Genomic DNA, 18,418 nt, shown 5'->3' with positions numbered 1-18,418 from the left:
TAATTTAAAGATAGGTTGAAAAAAACCCCAAATTAGTACATGCAAGTGGTAAACCCGCTTTGTTTAATTTTTAGCAGTAGGGGAAGATATCGTTCATCCCAGGTACTGTTTACTATAGTGCGAACAGTACTGTTTTCCCTAAAAAATAGGCAAAACCCATATTAGAGTCAAATTTCATTTTGAACTAACGAATTTTCTGCAAAATCTGATTTGTTGAGTATGGAACTTCCCCAGTACAGTTTCTTAAAAATTCACGAAGATGTTTACCTCTCACATTCCTCTACATTATTTTACACTTGCATATTGTTTCTACTCTAACACTGCAAAGCACCTAAAGCCTTGTCATATTTAAAATACTATTTTAATAACTTAATTTCTCAGATAATTTATTTATGTTATTTTCTTTTGTTCTTATCTAAAAAAAATATACCAAACAGCAACACATCTCATAGCCACAATATCTCTTTAGTAACTAAAGACACTTATGAACAAGTTCACTCTTCTACCATTTTCAGGAGAACTGTGCAAGAGTGCTGCTGTTCCGGGGAGCCAACAAGGAGATTAAGAATTACAACAGCCAGTCTCCATTTCAGGTAAAAAAAGAAATACCCTTTCCTTCTGCCCCCTAGAAATATTTGCCAGAAAATCTCACGCGAACTTGGTTTGTGGAGAATTTGCACTGCACAAGGCTGAAAACAGCTGGAAAGTAAGATAACTATCATTTTGAAAACTATGGCTTTTGTGTAATAAGTGAAGAAGTCCTGGACTAATTAGGAATGAGAGAAAAATCACTCTCTCTTAGCTGGTCTGATGTCACTGAGTTTGAGAATTATATGAGCGGTTGATGACAAAACATGAAATCGTTGGTGTCCTGCGGTCGGATTGTTCTTTGCTCCGTGATGATCTCCAGTCCGTGCAAGAGAGATCCAAGGAGTGACTGGGCAGCTACACTTTGCTTGGCCTCTCTTGCCTTAGGCAGAAAGAAGCTCGTCCTTCCTTGGATGCGAGGCCAAAGAGCTGGGCTAAGTTTCAGGGATGGGATTGATTTATTGCACTGTCAGCGGTAGAAGTTGAAGCTGTCATTTATATCTGCAAAAGAAAATGAAGTCTTTCTTTGGATTACTCAAAATTAACTAGATGGTTTCTCACCATTTTCTTATATAAAAGTACTTTCAGAACGCTTAATTAAAAACCCAAATGGAAGAAAATTTTTTGTCCAAGGGGCTGTCAGGTGTGCCTGACAACCTTAAGCCCTTATTTCTGAAGCAGTCTTAATTAGCCTGAATTTCAGAGAAACATTCATAATGCAAACTGACATGTGAGAAATAGGGATGAAAGCTGTAATGTTTTAAGCAAAAGGAACAGAAAGAATTTTGTTCAAGTTACCGAAAATAGTGCTTCTGGAAAAATGATGGCACGGTACCGTTAAAAGGAACTGTCCTGTAGTGAAACATGAGGGGACTGTTTCCCAAAACCAAGTAGTCTTTCAACCAAAAGAAATCCCGATTTCCTTTTGCTTGTTGTATCTTTCCCGTTACATCCTCAACCCACTTTGGATAATGCTGGCATGGAATTCAAGGAAGACTGCCTTTTCTCTCATGCTTTGATAAGTGAAATAATTGGAATATTAACTATGCCCGTGTTGGTCTCTGAGTTGGCTCCTCAAAGTTTATGTGTAGATAACGCCTCTGAGTTTCAGGCTTTAAAAAAACCTCAGCCAAATATTTCTACATCAGTTTAATTATCTCCATATTTTGAAGGTTTTCTGGATGTAAGTTGTGTATCTCAAGAGCTTAAGAGTTCTGCCTGCAAATCCCAGTCAGATCATTGTTTACTTTTGGGACTATTTTCCCAAAATTGGAGAAACAGTGCATTAATAATTTAATTTTAGGCACCATTTTTGGACTGCTAATAGTTTGCCATCTAAATATATGCTAAGCACAAATTCACTAAGTACTAGATATTAAAAAATGGAATAAGAGAAAACCCCAGTTATTGGAGGGATGGGTTCCAGTGTCATCTCTTTACTGTGAGAGATTAGATTATTACTTTGTATCTTTGAGATTAACTTTTCTTTTTGGTTTAGGGTTTTATGTGGGGAGGGTAAATGGCAAGTACAATAGTTTCTATTTGTCTTCCTCTGTGTGCTGACTCCTGCAACATTCTTGTTCTTCCTCTTAGAACAGAAAAATACAGGGGAAAAAGGCGGAAAAGAAAACCTTTGTAAAAGCTAGTGCTGATGGTTGCAGGGCTTCAAGAAGTGAAGGATGGCTAGCCAGAGCTAAATAAAATCAAGTGAGCACAGGGGGCAGAAGAAATAATTTCAAGAGAAAGGTGTAGCTGTGGAAGTGCACTTACTGACCAGTGAACTATGTCCTGTCCCTATGGAATAAAATCCTGTTTGTTGTTGTTTGTTATATGTTACGCTTCTGATGCTTGGGCTTTTGACTGGTCACTCTTCCCCTAGCATGGACAGAAGGACTGACAGTTAGGTTGGCTTTGTTTTATCCTTTCTAGGTCCACTTCCTGAAAAAAAGAAAATTACTTCCCATCTTTTTACTCTGTGATGTCTTATTTTTAGACGTAGGGAATGTAGGAAAAGTTCTAGTTTTTCCGAATGGAGCGAGTAGGAAAAACCCTGACGCCAGCACTGCAATAAAGCAGCATTAGAATTAATTCTTTGCCATCTGTCTGTTGCTGACCCAGTCGATCAGGCACCACAAGTGGAGCTGTTATAAAATTATGCAGAATCCCCTTGAGTTAATAGGATTTTGCATACTAAAAATGTTTACTCATGTAATCAGTAGCAAGGAACATCGAAGCATCTCATATGTACATAATGAGAATGGTTGTAGCTGCAGCATCTCTTCCTTTGAGTAACCTCCATTATGTTCTTTTCCCAGAAATCTAAAAGGATGATTCTTTTGAATTGCTGCTTAGAAAATTGATGATATGAAAACTGTGCTATTCTGTAAAACAAAAGGTAGCCAGACATGGGGAAATTTGTGTGTTGCTTTCAAGGCCTGCCAAGGCTTTATTTATTTTGATGAAAATGAGCAGCAGAGTTTGTATCTAGCATCAGTGTCCAATGAATGTAGTGTAATTTTACCACCAAAGAAAAAAAGATGTGCATGCGTTCACTTCTTACCAAATCACAATGTTTATTAAAACAAGCATGTGTTTACCAGATCATATGGAAGGAAAACTAATCTGGGCTGAACTCTGTGCCACTTAATTCAGGTATCCCACACTGCGTACGCCCCTCTGCCTGGGATCTGGCGGTGCTTTTTGCCTTTTCAGTGTCTAGCAGAGTTACTGTTGGAATGGCATTGCCAGGTGTTGAGGCCATGAAAAACCTTGCTGGTATTTCCCAATTAAGCACCTACGCTTTTATTAGCTACCTTTGAAGGAATGTGTTTCATCCTGGCTGATTACTGGGGTTCATTAAGTTAGTAATCAGTGTTGAGTACAGTTGATGTCACTCATAGCCGAATGTCTGTGTGTGACTGTCAGCCTTAATAGATTGTGATGCTGATAGGCTGTACTCTGCAATAACACAATATTGGTCAGCAGAAATGTCTGTATGTTTTTTGTGGGGTCCCTCCCTGCTGATAAGTATTAACGCTTGTATGAGTGTGGGGTCAATCTTCTCTCTCTGTCTTCCCCTTATATGTTCCAAGTACATGAGGGCAATTCCTGCATCACCATCCTTGGTCCAAGTCTGAGAATTTTTTGTGTACTGAGCATTTTGGTTAAGGACTGACTAGCAATTAGAGTTAAAATGAGACCTGTGCCACGTCATTATACTATATTGCCAATTCTGTTTATTAATCACTTATCCATCCCATCTTGGCTGGGTAATCTAAGTACCTTATACCCTAATTATTCTGTGCTAACAGATGGAAAAAGCCATTGGCATTACAGAGCTAGAAGTGCTGGCTAATAATACACTGTTATATACATTGTGCTTGGCCATTTTTCTTTTGAAGTAACTAAAATTGGAGCAGGTCTGTGCTTTCATTGGTAGCACTGAACTTGGATGCACCCTCAACCACGCCTGCCGTAAGTACTGCTGATGCCTCCACAACCATTCGTACCTTATGATAGAGCTTGCTGAAACACGATGTTCGCCACCGACATACAGTGCATCAATTTACAGCTCTCATATACTGGCTTATGAAATGCTGAACTGTAACTTCTGTTCCAGCTATAGGTTAGCTTTAAAGTTTCCAGTGGTTTTAGGGTTTTTCTTTATGTTACAGTTTCTATTTTATTGGTAAAATGTTCCAAAATACCCTTTCAAAAAAGCCATGGTATCCTATCAATGTCCATAGCTACACAGTCTTCTGCACATTTTATGTGTTCCTAGATGAATGTAAAATAATTTCTTACTATCTAGCAAATATTAGTCCAGTAACTCAGAAATATCAATTCTGCAGTGCTTACAGCTGTTGAAATTCTATCGTATAAGTTAAAATGAACATGCACATTGTTTATCATGTTTTTCCTTTTTTCTTTTAGTGAGCAGAAGCTCTATGTGAATAATTTACAAGTTTTCATATGGGCTATAAAGCACTTTCAAGCTTAGAACTAATAGAGCCAATAATTAGTCAGTGGTTTTGAAGCATATGTGTTGAAATATACAGAAGAAATATTCTGAGGTGACATTTAGCGACACCTTTTAACAGCGGACTTGTACCTGAGAGTGATTTCTCTCTCTGGTGTACCTTATTACAGGCCATTGCTATCCCAAATCAGCATGAGTTATTAATGTACTTATGTGACATAGATGGCAGGAGGAGCAGCAATCTTCCAGGTCCACTGCAGGTAGAATTGTTCCTTTCCATGTGTTGGCTGTACATCAATTTTCAATTGCTCATATTTTTGCCAGATTTGAATCATTTGAAATGAAATTTTCCATGCCTGGTATCTCAGGCGGCATTGTTCGGAAAAACAAAATGATTCAGCTATTTCGGAGTATGGGTGAGGGAAAACATGTGTTGTTTTGCTCATACTGAAAAACTCTGTTGACCCACCTCTCCTCGTCCCATCTCCCCTGTTGTGTTGTGTTGTTTTGTTTTGCTTTGTTTAATTGCCCTGCATGCTGTCAGTGATCTCCATGTTAATAACGTGGCAGAGTAAACCGGTTTGCAGTCTGACTCAAATACAGGGGCTCCAAAACCAAACTGCAGTAGTTGGAAGCTAAGCTGGCTGGGGGAAATACAGACGGGCGCGGTTGGCGATGGGTAAGTAATCGTTGAGCTTGGGGATGGGTGAGAAAGTACAAGACTGGCTGAGACTCAGGCTGGGAGCCTGAGCCTGAAAAGGTAGAGTGAATGGAGCAACACCAGCATTGATGGGGGTCTTGGGAAGATTTTTAGTCATCATGGGTAGAAGAGAAAGAAGAGCAGAGTAGAGGGGAAAATGGATGAAAAGGTGATGCTGGGGAGGAAGGCTCGGACTGCGGAGACTGAGCTGGGGGGATGGGGCTGCCAGAAGGTGGATATGCAAGCGATGCTCCCAGCTTTGCTAGTTGTCTCTGAAAAATGAGTCTTGTTTATTATCCAGCACATCACTTGAAAGGCTTCCCAAAACTCAAATTTGATTTAGGTTATTAAAATTTTTAATTTCCATCTTTTGGTTTAAATTTACAGACAAAGGACAAGAAGTTATTCTCAGGTATTTTTTCTCTGACTTATTTTTGAAAGGATGAAACTCTGAGAAAGCTAATTTTAAACCCGAAAATAATATTAGTCCGGTGCCTCAAAAGACATCTTTACAAATACAAAGTGATATTTTCTCTCAATGTTAAAATATGTAACCTGTGTTAATGGAGCATATGAATTACACAAGCACTTTTTTTTGCCAAGTATTTATTTTCATCCTAATTCCTTTCCTGAAGCACCTGTGTGAAGAATGCATCATTGAATATTGTGTATTATTGGCAAAAAAATATAGCACTCTTCTCATGATGCATTCTGCCTTTAGTCAGACTTTCAGCTTTTTCCAGCTTTTGTCCTGCTGAGAGTCAAATAATGGAATTTATTCATACTTGCTGTGGTTGGTTTAGGTTTTTTTTTTTTAAAGTTAGGTCACTGCTTGTGTTGATCGGTTACGTTGTGTTTTGCAGTGCAGAAATAATAAGTAAAGGACAATCTGTCATGGAAGAGTATACAGTCTAATTTATGCTTACTCCATTATTTGGGGTATTTACATATTGATGAGAAAAGGTTTAAGGTTTTAACTATGTAAAACCCCCAAAAGTGTTAGAATAAGTGTAATAAAAAATTCTGCAGAATGGGTTTTTAAGACTTGGACATAGAGGTATTAGTAAGAGTTGCATATAGCATTTTTAAATCTACAGAAGTGATCATACCAGAACAAACTAAGGATTTTTCCTTTAAAAATAACAGTGTGTTAACATGTACGTTTGTAGGCATATTCAATGTAAATTCTAGAAAGACATAATTAAAATAACAAAATGAAAAAAAAAAAAGAGGAGAGGTCTCATGGTGATGCAAACCATGATTAGTTATGATATGTTTTCTCATCAGCTACCTTGAAGTGCTGTTTATACAGAGGAACACACGTTCTCATTTCAGAAAAAGTCTTTTTGGGAATTTTACACATCACCTTGGGCATATTTATGCCTTTTGTGGTGCTAATACGGTATCTGTTAGCGTATTAGGGAAATGTTGCCAAATGAAAATATTCCTGAGAATAGTAGAGATACAAGTTACTGTTCCAAGTAACACTTCCAACATGAAAGTGCTTGATGGCAAGTGAGAGGTGACCTCAAGTGTCAGCGGATTTCCTGCTATTGTGAATTTTCAAGTACTGACAAACTGTTAGACAAATGCTTCTCCTTACTGACACATGAAGTACAATTACCGAAGGTCAGTATTTGGTTCGTTATACAGCTGGTGACAAGAAGATAAAGCAGAATGCAATACTCCTGCTGAAAACATGAGACAGCAAAGATGCTTCTGCCTCAACTACTTCTGAAGATATTTCACCTACTTTTGAAACGTCAGACCTCAGCCCGAGGGGCTTTCGCTGATACTCTCGCTTGGCTTGATAAGGGCTGGATGTAGTAAGAGCTACAGGAGCAGGAAAATACATACGGGTACAGAATGGGGTTAAAATTCATTCACCTTGGCCCAGCGATGGTTTGCATAGTGCTGGCTGATCACTCCTAACCTTCGTCTTAACCCCTGTCATTTTTCAGAAAAGCAGACAAATGGAAGTAATATGGTACAACATAAAGAAATTAAATGATATGATTATCTTTTATTGAGAAGGGCAAAATATTGCCACACTTGGAGATGCTAAAAATACTTGTTGCAGAATGTGCCTTTTTGAAAAAACAACTGTGCAGCAGCAACAGCTTTTTATATGACTGTAACTTTATGGAGGAGTGTCCATGAGACCATCTTTTGTGTTGGGTTCCATATAAACGATCTGAGACCCTTTTTATTTATTTTTTTTTTCCCCCTTTGCACTTTCTCTCCCTGCTCAGACAGGGGTGTCCAGCTGAAATGCCTCAGGTGTTCTCACATGCAGCAGGATTTCCCTGGCAAAAACGATGTCTCAGAGGTAGCTAGGAGCCAATCTGTTTGTTTTTCCACCAAATGGATAAAATTCCAAAAGCTCAGAAGCAACAAAAACTACATTATAAAAGGGAACAAATTAAGCAAACTAAATTGTAAGGGTCACTACCAGTTCTTGCCTCAAAGTAAGAAAGGCTTGCGTAGGATTCAGATACGATTAGTTGTCATGGATGAAGTCGCAAGAGGCAACGGAGATTTGTATAATCTTAATTTAATTATAGGCTTTTGATAGCACGATTGAACATTGCTCCTGTGATTTTGTTTATATTATATCCTAGAAGAGAAGGCAGCGAGGGTAAGTTCTTAAATAGCCTGATCATAACTGAGCAGTCAGACATAGTGTACAAGCTTATCCTTGTAAAAGGGTCAGCTGTGACGACTGTGTGTATTTTTTTCTGTAGCTACAAAGAGCATGGTAGATCTTGTCACTGGAAATACTTTATTTCATTGTTGTGTCTATCAGAAGAAATTTTTGTATTTTTTATTGCTTGAGAGCAAATTTGGGATGAATAAATGTGTCTCTGAGCCATCAAAAAACTCCATTAGTCCTAAGATTAGAGCTATATGAACAAGATTAACATCAAATGACCACTTATTTGCGTTGCGTTGTTGCCAGGATTTTACACGTATTGAAATGGAATGATGGTCATCGAATAAGCATCTAGAGAATGACAGATATCCAGTATTTTTTTTTCTCAATGTTCTTGCAGAAAAGTATATTATATCAGACTCTGCTCCAGATTTAACTGCAGGAGAGATGAGAGATGTTCTTTTATGAATTCTTGATTCCTGTACCTGTATATGTGGTATAAGAAGGTTAAACCTTATGGGAAATTTGTTTCACAAACCATAGATAAGCATGCTTGCAGTAATCTGCTACACTTAATTTTTTCTGATTTTTAAACCATGTTATTTTGAGATATTAATACCATTCGGTTTCTCTACAAAATGTAAAACCTTACTACATTTTGTATGCTGCTATTATGTGTATGTAATAGCGTTAGTGACACTGGTTGAGTTAGTCAATACTAATGAACCAGAAATATCAGAGAAACTGAAATCCACCTTTTGTGCTGGAGCTGCTTTTGCCACGATGACCAGGATGCCCAACGGTGTCCTGCTGTTCTCCCGTGTTCCTCTATCCGTGTGTATCCAAACGGATTGTCACAACTTCAGACTAGCTTTGAGGAAGAAAAGTTTTATGCTGAGGGCGGGGAGGCACTGGCACAGGTTGCCCGGAGAGGTGGTAGATGCCCCATCCCTGGAAACATTCAAGGTCAGGTTGGACGAAGCTCTGAGCAACCTGATCTAGTTGAAGATGTCCCTGACCACTGCAGGGGGGTTGGACCTTTAAAGGTCCCGTCCAACCCAAACTATTCTGTGATTCTATGAACTTACACTTGCATTTCTGGGCAGTGATGTTTTTGGTTTGTGTCCATGCAGTGCTGAATGCAACCCGTGGGCAGGACTTGTGGGCACGTCAGATCTGCAAGTACGGATTAATGATCGTAGTTACGATGGATGGGTGATGGTGGTTGTGTGATCTCTTGCTTTTGCATGGCTATACAGATTATTCAGTGTTAATTTCTGGCAATATCCAAGTGAGTTCTTGTTGCTTATAGAAATGGAGGATCTATGTCTCTAGGACAGACTTAACATCTTCTTGCATTGCCATTTGGAGAGAACATTCGTGACAAGCAGTTGGCATACGCTGCCGTCCCGTGTCCATCTTCTTCAGAGTATGTTATTGGCATTGACTTTTACTAGACTACTATACCCAAAGGTTTTATTATAGTTAACCCACAGACTTTGGAACAAATCCACCAAATGTATTAGGTAAAATAATCATAGTATTTTATTAACCTGATGCATTTTATCCTAAGTAAGGCCTTTTTAAAAACATTTTCAGCCATTCGGGTTAGCAGTTTAAGCAACACTGTATTATTAAGTGTTTGCAGAATTGAATCCCATAAACGGTTTTTGCTGTGAAATAGTGGGCAGTATCTACTGCCTGCTGTGAGTAGGAAGACATTTTTCTGAAAGCATTTGGGGAAGAAGCTGCTAATATAGCAGCACATTTTGGCTTTTCTTTGAGGTAGGACTGCCTTCAGAGGTGAAAGTTTTTACCCTGCAGCAGCACAGACCTATACACACTTTAGCTGGATTTTCTGTATAACCTGACATTTAGTGTAATTTCAAGGAAAGCAAGATCTAGCAAACAGCACACTTTCTCAATCTTTTTCTAAAAGAGTTCTGCTGAAGAAGATTGCATTTCATGGCTTTTTGATTTAGCATATTATTGGGGGGGGGAAGGAAGAAAATTAAGTCAATTTTATTACTGGCTGTATCTTATCTGATTCATCTGATGCTGCAACCTGGCGTTATCTGCTTTTAGTAAATATTCCTTTGGAATTGCTGCTCGCCCATGTAGCAGTAATAAGGATTATGTAATAACTGGCTTTTGATGGCTCTTTCCAGCTTGAGCTAGATTTTCCTGTGGAATGAGTCCGTAATTGTAAATGTGCATGTATCACACCTGTCTGCTTTTTCTTTTCCATATTAATTATTAAAACACGAGCGTAGAAAAACGCATCTTATTCGAGTGACTTGCTAGGTGGCATTTTAGTAGAGAAGCAGAAAGATGTGATTTATTTCTCTACAGTTAAAGTAGAAATAAACATCAATTTTCCCATGCATGCTGTGACCGGGGAGGAGGCTTAATACAATCTGTCCAAAGGAGGGTAACCTAAAAATCATAGTTATTTCTCATCCAAAGAAACAGGAGGAAATAAAAGAATGCCATGAAGCAGCGAAGTTGTGTCTGGGATGAATTTGGCTGCGTGTTCCTTTTTTGCTTTCTGACATGTTTCATGATAACTTTAATCGACTTTCCGGTATATTCAGTTCAACACTTTCTGGCAAGCTGGTTCTTGCATAACAACGGAGCCTTTTGTCATAGGAGTTAAGTTTGCATTTCAAAGACGAGAGAGTGAGATGATTTAGAAGTTATTTGCTCTCCTGTTGTGAGGAAAGGACTTAGATTTTTTTTTTTTTTTTTTTTTAATATCTTGGTGTCCATGCAGGCTTAGTTTAATCTAAAGGTATTCAATTGTGGCTTATTCATGAAGAAGAGTAGTTAAATTTTAAGAATGCAGTTGTGTGTGTTCTTGAAAGAACAGTGTAAAATAAAGTACAGGTTCTACTTTTTAAATCATAGGAATGTTGCTGGAGAATGAACAAGGGTGCCCATAGGCATTTTAGATATCGGTCCAGTATAGAGACCTGCTATGACAGCACTGCAGGACATAAAGAGACTAAAAGGAGGTAATTCAGTGTGATAGCCTTCTCTTAATTTCGACTTGAATTCACCAGGCTAGTCAGCTCTGGCACTGTTTCACGGCTACTGAGTGTGTTTCAGAAGACCTGTAGGGAGTGTAAAATCTCTTGCAAGCAAAACCAGCATTTTAGCAATGAAAATGCACAAGTACGGTTATGCTCGCAGTCTACTTTTTGGATAATACTCAGCTAAACACATACCGTGTATTTGGATGCACATCATTGTTGTATGTTTGCTTATTTTTAAAATATTAATTGCTCAAAAATATTTAGGGTAATATCCTAGTTCCTTTGCAGTGGATAAAATTCTGTTTGATTTCTCTGGGGTGGAAGTGTGCTCCTCACACTTTACATTGTTTCAAAGCCATGCTACCAAATCTTTCTGTCTAATCTGTTCTACTGAATGTGAGTGTTTTTAATTAACATTTCCTAATTTTAGTACCGTGCTATTCCTTTAACTTACACAAAATTCCACGCTGCATTGCAACAAATAACTTGCGTTATGCAAAGTCTTTAGCTGCTAACAGGTAATTTGCTGTAGCTGAAAACAAGATGATTTCTCTTCTGAGTGAAAACTTCAGAAGAGTTTTGGGAGGCAAAAGTGGTGCTTGGGAGGCTATGGTTATAACTTTTTTTTTTTTTCCATTCCCTGAACAGAGTACGGGACATTGATGCGTTCCCTACAGCAGCCGCTGCTGCAGAAGTCTCTTTGTCATTGCCCAGCTGAGACATTGACCTCATCCCACCCCTTACAGGGCACTTTCCACGAGGCTTAGGCTCCAAGGGTGTGAAAAATGCTTAGATCTTAATGCTGCACAAAGCCATACTTGAAGTTGAAAAACCCAGTCTTTGGTTACTCTTAAAAAATAGCCAGGGTACCAGCCTGAGGTGGTCCTCACCTGGGAAGCCGTTGAGATTTTGTGGAGGGCTTACGTAAGGGACTGCTCCCAGCACAGCCGAGCTGCCTACTGCTGCGCTGTGGAAAGCATGAATGCTTTGACCTTAATACTAAGGCGAAGCGATCGTGGCAAGCCTTTGTTTAAACAGTGCTAAAATGATCAAGGGAATGATGAAGAGCCTCAAAGAAATATTGGCCCTTTCCCATAATTTATATTTTCAGATGCTAAAACTAGTTGTTGAGCAAATGTAAGGTATCTATTTTAAGATACTGCATGTCAATATCTGACTACAGATGGCTCCATGAATCATAGTTGGAAGAAGGAAAATGTTAGACACTAAGATATTGTTGCTAAGAGATTTTTGTACACAGTATGCTAACATGTGCTGGCAAATTTGGGAACAGTAGCAGCAGCATGCTTTTGGAGAAAAAAATTTCAGTGGCGAAGAAACTGTCTTCAAAGGACTATTTAAAGGATAGTAACATTATTGTGCTTTGTTGTATCAAGAGCTGATGAAGATGAAATTGTCTTCCAAGCAGATAACATACAGAAAACATCCAAAAGGTAAAGCTAATCCTGCTATCCGATGAAATAGAAAGTGGAGACTAGAAAGAAAAAAAAAAAATACTTTGGGGTTTAAATTAAGCAAGTTTCAAGAAGATTAAAGGTGATGGTTGCTGATATTTTGCCATCTACTGGACATCAGATATATTAATATACAAAGTTAGTTCCTTTCAAAATGCATGATATTAAGCTTGTATCACATTATATAATTAAAATTGTTAAGAATTATTTTCTGTCCAGGAAATAAGCAGGTATGAAAATGCTGAGTATGATTTTTTTACTTATATTCTTTCATAACATTACTATAGACTAATTTAGGAAAACTGCCAGCATTTTATTGTCCTGGTAGAGAATGTGGGTTATTTCTGCACTTTTATATAAATCTTTACTGACTATCATTTAAAGAAAAAAATATTAAATTTTACTTTTTTCTTTATATCTTTTTCCTCTTATTTCAGTGAGTTTTACTGATACTTGAAAATATTACACCTGAAATAAAGCTTCAAATTGATAAAATTAATTTTATCAATAAATCTTATGTTATCAAATAAAACCTTTTGGTTCCGATATATTTTCAATAAAATCATTATTATCTTTTTATATGTACAAAATATTACCCAACAGTAAACTTCTCAAAATAGTAATTTGCTTCTGAACACATTTCTAATTGGATGTATTACATCTCAACTTTAAAACTGATTACTTTATTAAAAAATTTTGGAGTGTAAATGTAAATGTGTGTCTCCATAATGTAAACATATGTATCTACTTGAGGTTGTGTTTCATGCCATCCATATTGTATGTCTTCAGGAGCGCTGTTAGAAAAAGAGAGTGAATTAGTGATATTAATAGTACAGTAATCAAGCATTTGGTTTTATTTTATAGTGAGGTGAACTAAGAAGCTTCCGCTGGTTTTAGTTTACAATGTTGTAAAGTCAAAAATCAGCTGTAATCAATACAACTACAAAATGTGGGATGATACTTTGCCCTTTGATTTTGGAAAGTAAAATACAGAATTCATGATTATTCAGCATTTCTATTTTAGATTACATAGTTATTGTACTGTATAGAATTTTCCAACTGATTCAGAAAAAAACCCATTTTGTTGTATTTATTGAATTCTTAAGGTCTTCTCTAATTGAATATACCTAAAGTCTATGCTGTGATTTGAGCTCAGAACAATGCTTGCCAAATTGTCACATTTTGCTAAGGTATTATGAAAGAATGCATTTCCAAAGGTAACTGAGTTCTAGATATGTTTACCTTCGTGTACAAGCTCTCTGAAATTGCATATAGTTTCTTATAGTGTGATCACCAGTACTGATCACCAATAGTGTGTGATCAGTACATTTTTTCTCCCACACCTATGGAAAAGAAATTTGGAACACAGATTGTGTCTTGCTTTTCCAAACCGAACTCCATCTGTACTACCAAAGAGAGTTTTAAAATCTACATGCTGCTCATATATGAGAGCGACGAATGCATGTCAGTTTAAGATTTTTTTTTTGAAGTCTGCAGAGTGTGCTGCCTGATTTTGTGTCACTGTTTATCAGGGATGGAACCTGAAGGTGCTGTGTGCTGCACAGCCGTACATGAGAGCAGGGTCTGTGCACTGAACAACCTAAACTGAACTTCCTGATGTCCTTGTGGATGACCACTGCATACTTGATGGTATGCTGTGACAATCTTCAAAGTGGCTTTAGACTCCAAAAAGCCTTTACCTCTTTGTTGTATTAGGGAGAGCTTTTCTTTCGAGAGGACGTAATAGAAATACGTTGAAGTTGAACTACGTTGCCTTTTCATTGCCCCACAGTAAGCATCGTTAGATTGTCATATCAGATTAAAAAGGTTTCTGTCTCCAGAGGTTGTGATTACAATGGGATAGTTTAGAGATTGTCTTACTGCTGGACTATCGCCTCTTTCTTGATACTGCAGCTGTTGGGTGAATTGTTGCTATGATTTTTGTCTGGAAACTGATGCTTATTAAAAATTATAACATTTCTTATATTTTTAATATTTAAGAAAACATGTCATAATTAGACACATGGAAGAGCTTTTCAGGTGATCTTTTCATTAAGGAAATGATCCTAACCATTCCTCCTAAATCTACTTGTGTTAATGTCTCTGCCGATTGTGAATCCTATTGCATAACGGCTGTGGCTGCTTGAATGGTGTTTCTTCGTTGTTAAAATAATGTAGCCCTTTAGTGGTACACTAGATCCTTTATGATTTCATAAGTCTGTGATTTAAGTGGAAGGCAATTTCTGGAGAGTTTTACGGTTATAGTCTCATTCGCAGGGTTGTATCACCTCTTCTTTCCACTTCCACCTGCAGATGGGAACATGTAGGGTAGACGTACCTTGGAGTATCTTGTATGTCCGTCTGCATTTCCGCTGCTTGGCTGAGACTGAGCAAAGTCAGGACTGAAGTCGCATTTTGTTCTGGGATAGAGCTATTTCCTTTAATGTATAGTGCCATACCCGAAGTCATTGCTCTTTCAAGGTTTCTTGAAAGACCATCATTTAGCGAGCGCTGCTGGGTAGCAGAGACAATGGAAGGGCGAAACATCAGCCCTGAAGGAAAGAATAATGAAGTGTCCTTTCATCAGGAAAGTGAAATTGTCTGGAAGAGAAGGGGGAGAAAAAGCAAGTGGGGAGTGCTGACTGTTTTATCCTGAACTGCGTATTGTGAATTGCAGCTACAACTGGGCAGCCCAAACACCTTCCTCCGCTCTCCATTTAGGCAGAGCATTTTAAAGCTTGACGGCTCGCCTGATCTAAAATTTAAGCATGTGCAGCAGGAAGTGCAGCAGCCTTGAGTGAGAGTGAAATGTAAATGACTTGAGAGTTACTCTCCCCCCCTCCCATGTAGAAAGTTTGTCAAAGTTCATTGGCTGGATTTAAGAGGGGACAACTTCAATTTCTGTCGTTTTTTGTACTGTTTCTTACTGTGTGGAGCAGTTAGTTCTAGAGCGATAATGTAATATTAGTTTGGGTGCTTGCCTTTCAGGGACTAACCTATAAAGCTCTGAAAATGTATTTGCTAACAGGCTACAAAGATCTTGCTCTAATTTAATGTAACCTCTACCTGTGATACATTTCAAGAGTGGAAAAAATCAATTGTGAAAGGTTAGTGACAGGTAAAGTGTGTATATAATTTCCAATTTCCCGAAAGGAATGAAACACTGCATTAATCACAATGAAAAAAATCTAAATACTTGAATGTAAGTAATTGAAATATTGACAACTGCATTTATGAGGCTTAAAAGAGAGACGTTGGTGAGTCAGTGCTGCTACTTATATCTGGTCCAGAGTCTGAAAACATTATGAAAGTCTGCCGCACTGAAACCTGTAACTGGACATCTGTCAGGTTTCACTGTTTACACAAAGTAGTCTTATTTGCCATCATTTAAACTAAATTTCTTTGGGGAACAAGATTCAGGAAAGCAGAACTAACCAGATGCGTCAGATGTTTAATTTCTGCATTGACTTCTGAAAGCCACCTTAAAAACTGCCTGTATCCAGAGGGAACATTTCTGGCTGTAAACATCAGAAAACCAGAGGATGAGAATAATTCTACGCCAGGAGAAAGAAGTACCCTTCTACAGGTGCCTCACCAGTTACATCTTTCATTCCTCGTCCAGTGCCCTGTGCTGGACTAGCAATCATGGGGTGCCCCCATCCCCTGCCTGCTCCCCCCAGTCACTGCGTCACAGCTACTTCATTCATTCAAGTTTCTACTTCACCGAGCTGTCACTTAGTTACCATCCATAGCAACTAGCCAAGTGTCAATTAAACTCCTTCCCTTCTTCTCTAAATTGGTGGCAGAGCATCTGGCATGGCAAACCGTAAGCCACTGTGACCAGTTGCTTCATTTGAAAGAAACATCTGTCCGTGAGACAGTTAAGTGAGACGACGGGACGACTGTAACAAGCTTTGCTTCCAGCAAGGCAGAGCAGATATCCGTGTAAAGCCACAGCTTGTGGTCACGCTCTGCGTCACGTACCCTGACAGTGACAACCAGCTCTCGTCTCCTCTCTGTTTTCTTGCCCAGAGTCATTAACCCTGTGGCTTGGTGCTTACAGCCCTTCGAGCCGTGACCTCTTTCAGTGACTCCATTAACTTTTTGTTACGATGACATTATGAAGACAGCGTGTCGTGGAAATAGGAGGTGATACCGCCAGTTTAGCTGCATGGGGTTACCCCCTTTTTTTTTTTTTTTGGTATGAATTACCTCCTACTAAGATATGACTTCCTGCTTAGCTTTACTTTCTGCTTACTTCCCTGTTGTAAGTGTATGTTCTTATTCAGGTCAGTCATGTATGTTATCAAATGTGATTTGAAAATAGTTAGGTGCCTGTGTTAACACCCTTACTAGGGTCAGTTTAACTTGGAGGGGAGGGAGCTGATAAATGATTCACTTTGGTTACTATCATTCACACAAAATTGCCTCTGATGATGATAAAAAACACAACCAAGAGAGTTTCTGTTCTCAGTATTGTACAGTAGAATATATGGCAGAGATCCCAACCAAATGTCAGTGCAGCAGATAAGATCCTGGTTTGGGTCTGAAAGCATTGAACTACTCAGTCATACTTTTCAGCTGGACTTGGAATGACGCTGCTGTGACGCCGCACGTACAGTCTTTCTGATTCTGGAGCTGATGCAAAGTATGTACGTCCTTTAAAAGTAGGGCAAAAAATTTGGAGGTTTTAGTGGAAATTGTAGAGGGGTGATTTTTTTTTTTTTAATTTTTTTTTTTAAGAAGATGCAGAAATGGGTTTTATCAAGTTTACAGAATAATGTGACTAAGGACATGCAGATTTCTGACATAAGTGTCTTGTCTGGGGCAAAAGGACGAAATGAAAAGACATTTGCTGCAGGAATGAAAGAACCTGAATTATAGTGAGACTGCTGTATATGTAGTTTTTAAAAAGCTGTGATTTTTGAAGTTTCAGCGTAACAGAGTCTGTAGATAGCCTCTAGTTGTAAAGTGCTACCTCCAGCCTTTCCTGGTAATATTTCATGTCTGTAAACATGCATGTGATGCATTTTGATGACAGGAATCCAGTTCCTACTGGAATTGGAAAAAAACCTTTCACTGTAGTTTTGTTGGCTGTGCTACTTTTTCACTGCCAAGAAGCGGTATCTTGTGATTGGAAAAAAAACCCAAACCACCCAAACAAAACCTTCTTTCCTGCCATAACCTCTCAATTGGAAAGCTAGCACTTGACTACAGAATATCCCGAAAAGCAAAATATGGCTATTTAAAAACATGTAAATTATGAAGCATGTAGAGAATCAAACTCTAGTATTTTCTGCAAAGATACTACATTGGTATTTGTTCTAAAGTACAAGGAAATTTAGTACAAATATAGAACTTCAGTTAGGTTCTGATCTAATTTTCCTCTTAATGGAGGGGAGACTTTACACCACCTGAATTTGGTTCAAGCCCTGGATCTTGTGAAGACCATTCACTTGTCCTAATGCATTCATGCTTACAGTTTAATTTGAACGCACTATAACTGGTTCAAGAAATGTTTTGATGGAAAAGAAAGAGGCTGCGGTTGCTGTGCTTTGTAGTTTGCAACTGTAAAAATTGAATGAGTATAATTTTATATCTTTCCGATTTTTCTCTGACTTCACTTTCTCCCACACTCTTTACCCATCAAATTCAAGTAAAGTACATTGATGTTATGCCAAGAAATATTTGTACTTTTTAACTTTTTCTTGCTTTCTTTAGATTGTAACATATTTTCCCTTCATTTTTGCTGTTAGAATTTTACATACTGTTTTTAGCGAAGTAAATTAAATTGAGAGAAATGGTACCTTGAGCTTGCTGAATCTAGTGCTTGATTCAGAAGCAAGTACAGGAACAATTGTCTGTCAAGCTGTCTCTTAGCTATCTGGCAATATCTTTTTTCAAGTAATAAAATGTGTTTATCACTTGAACAGCATGTTTATACTTGAGTTTTAAAAATCTACTCTCTATCAAAAATTCTTTCATTTG

The 18,418-nt window shown here is 38.1% G+C and overlaps 1 protein-coding gene across 3 annotated transcripts in view; it reads left to right on the top strand.

The window, feature by feature from the left end:
* The window catches only part of SHANK2 (SH3 and multiple ankyrin repeat domains 2), a 320,878-nt gene that overhangs the window by 29,683 nt on the left and 272,777 nt on the right, over positions 1-18,418 (top strand). For 2 of the 3 annotated variants that reach the window (XM_075755401.1, XM_075755400.1), the window contains exon 11: positions 516-593. In XM_075755401.1, the coding sequence (XP_075611516.1) occupies positions 516-593 (78 nt within the window). Of the gene's footprint in view, positions 1-515; positions 594-12,134; positions 12,410-18,418 lie in introns of those variants that run through there. The other variant, XM_075755404.1, reaches the window with a different exon arrangement.

Source organism: Balearica regulorum, chromosome 5 (assembly GCF_011004875.1).
Source record: "Balearica regulorum gibbericeps isolate bBalReg1 chromosome 5, bBalReg1.pri, whole genome shotgun sequence".
NCBI classification, from domain to species: domain Eukaryota; kingdom Metazoa; phylum Chordata; class Aves; order Gruiformes; family Gruidae; genus Balearica; species Balearica regulorum.
This window is presented reverse-complemented; position numbering and strand designations above follow the sequence as displayed.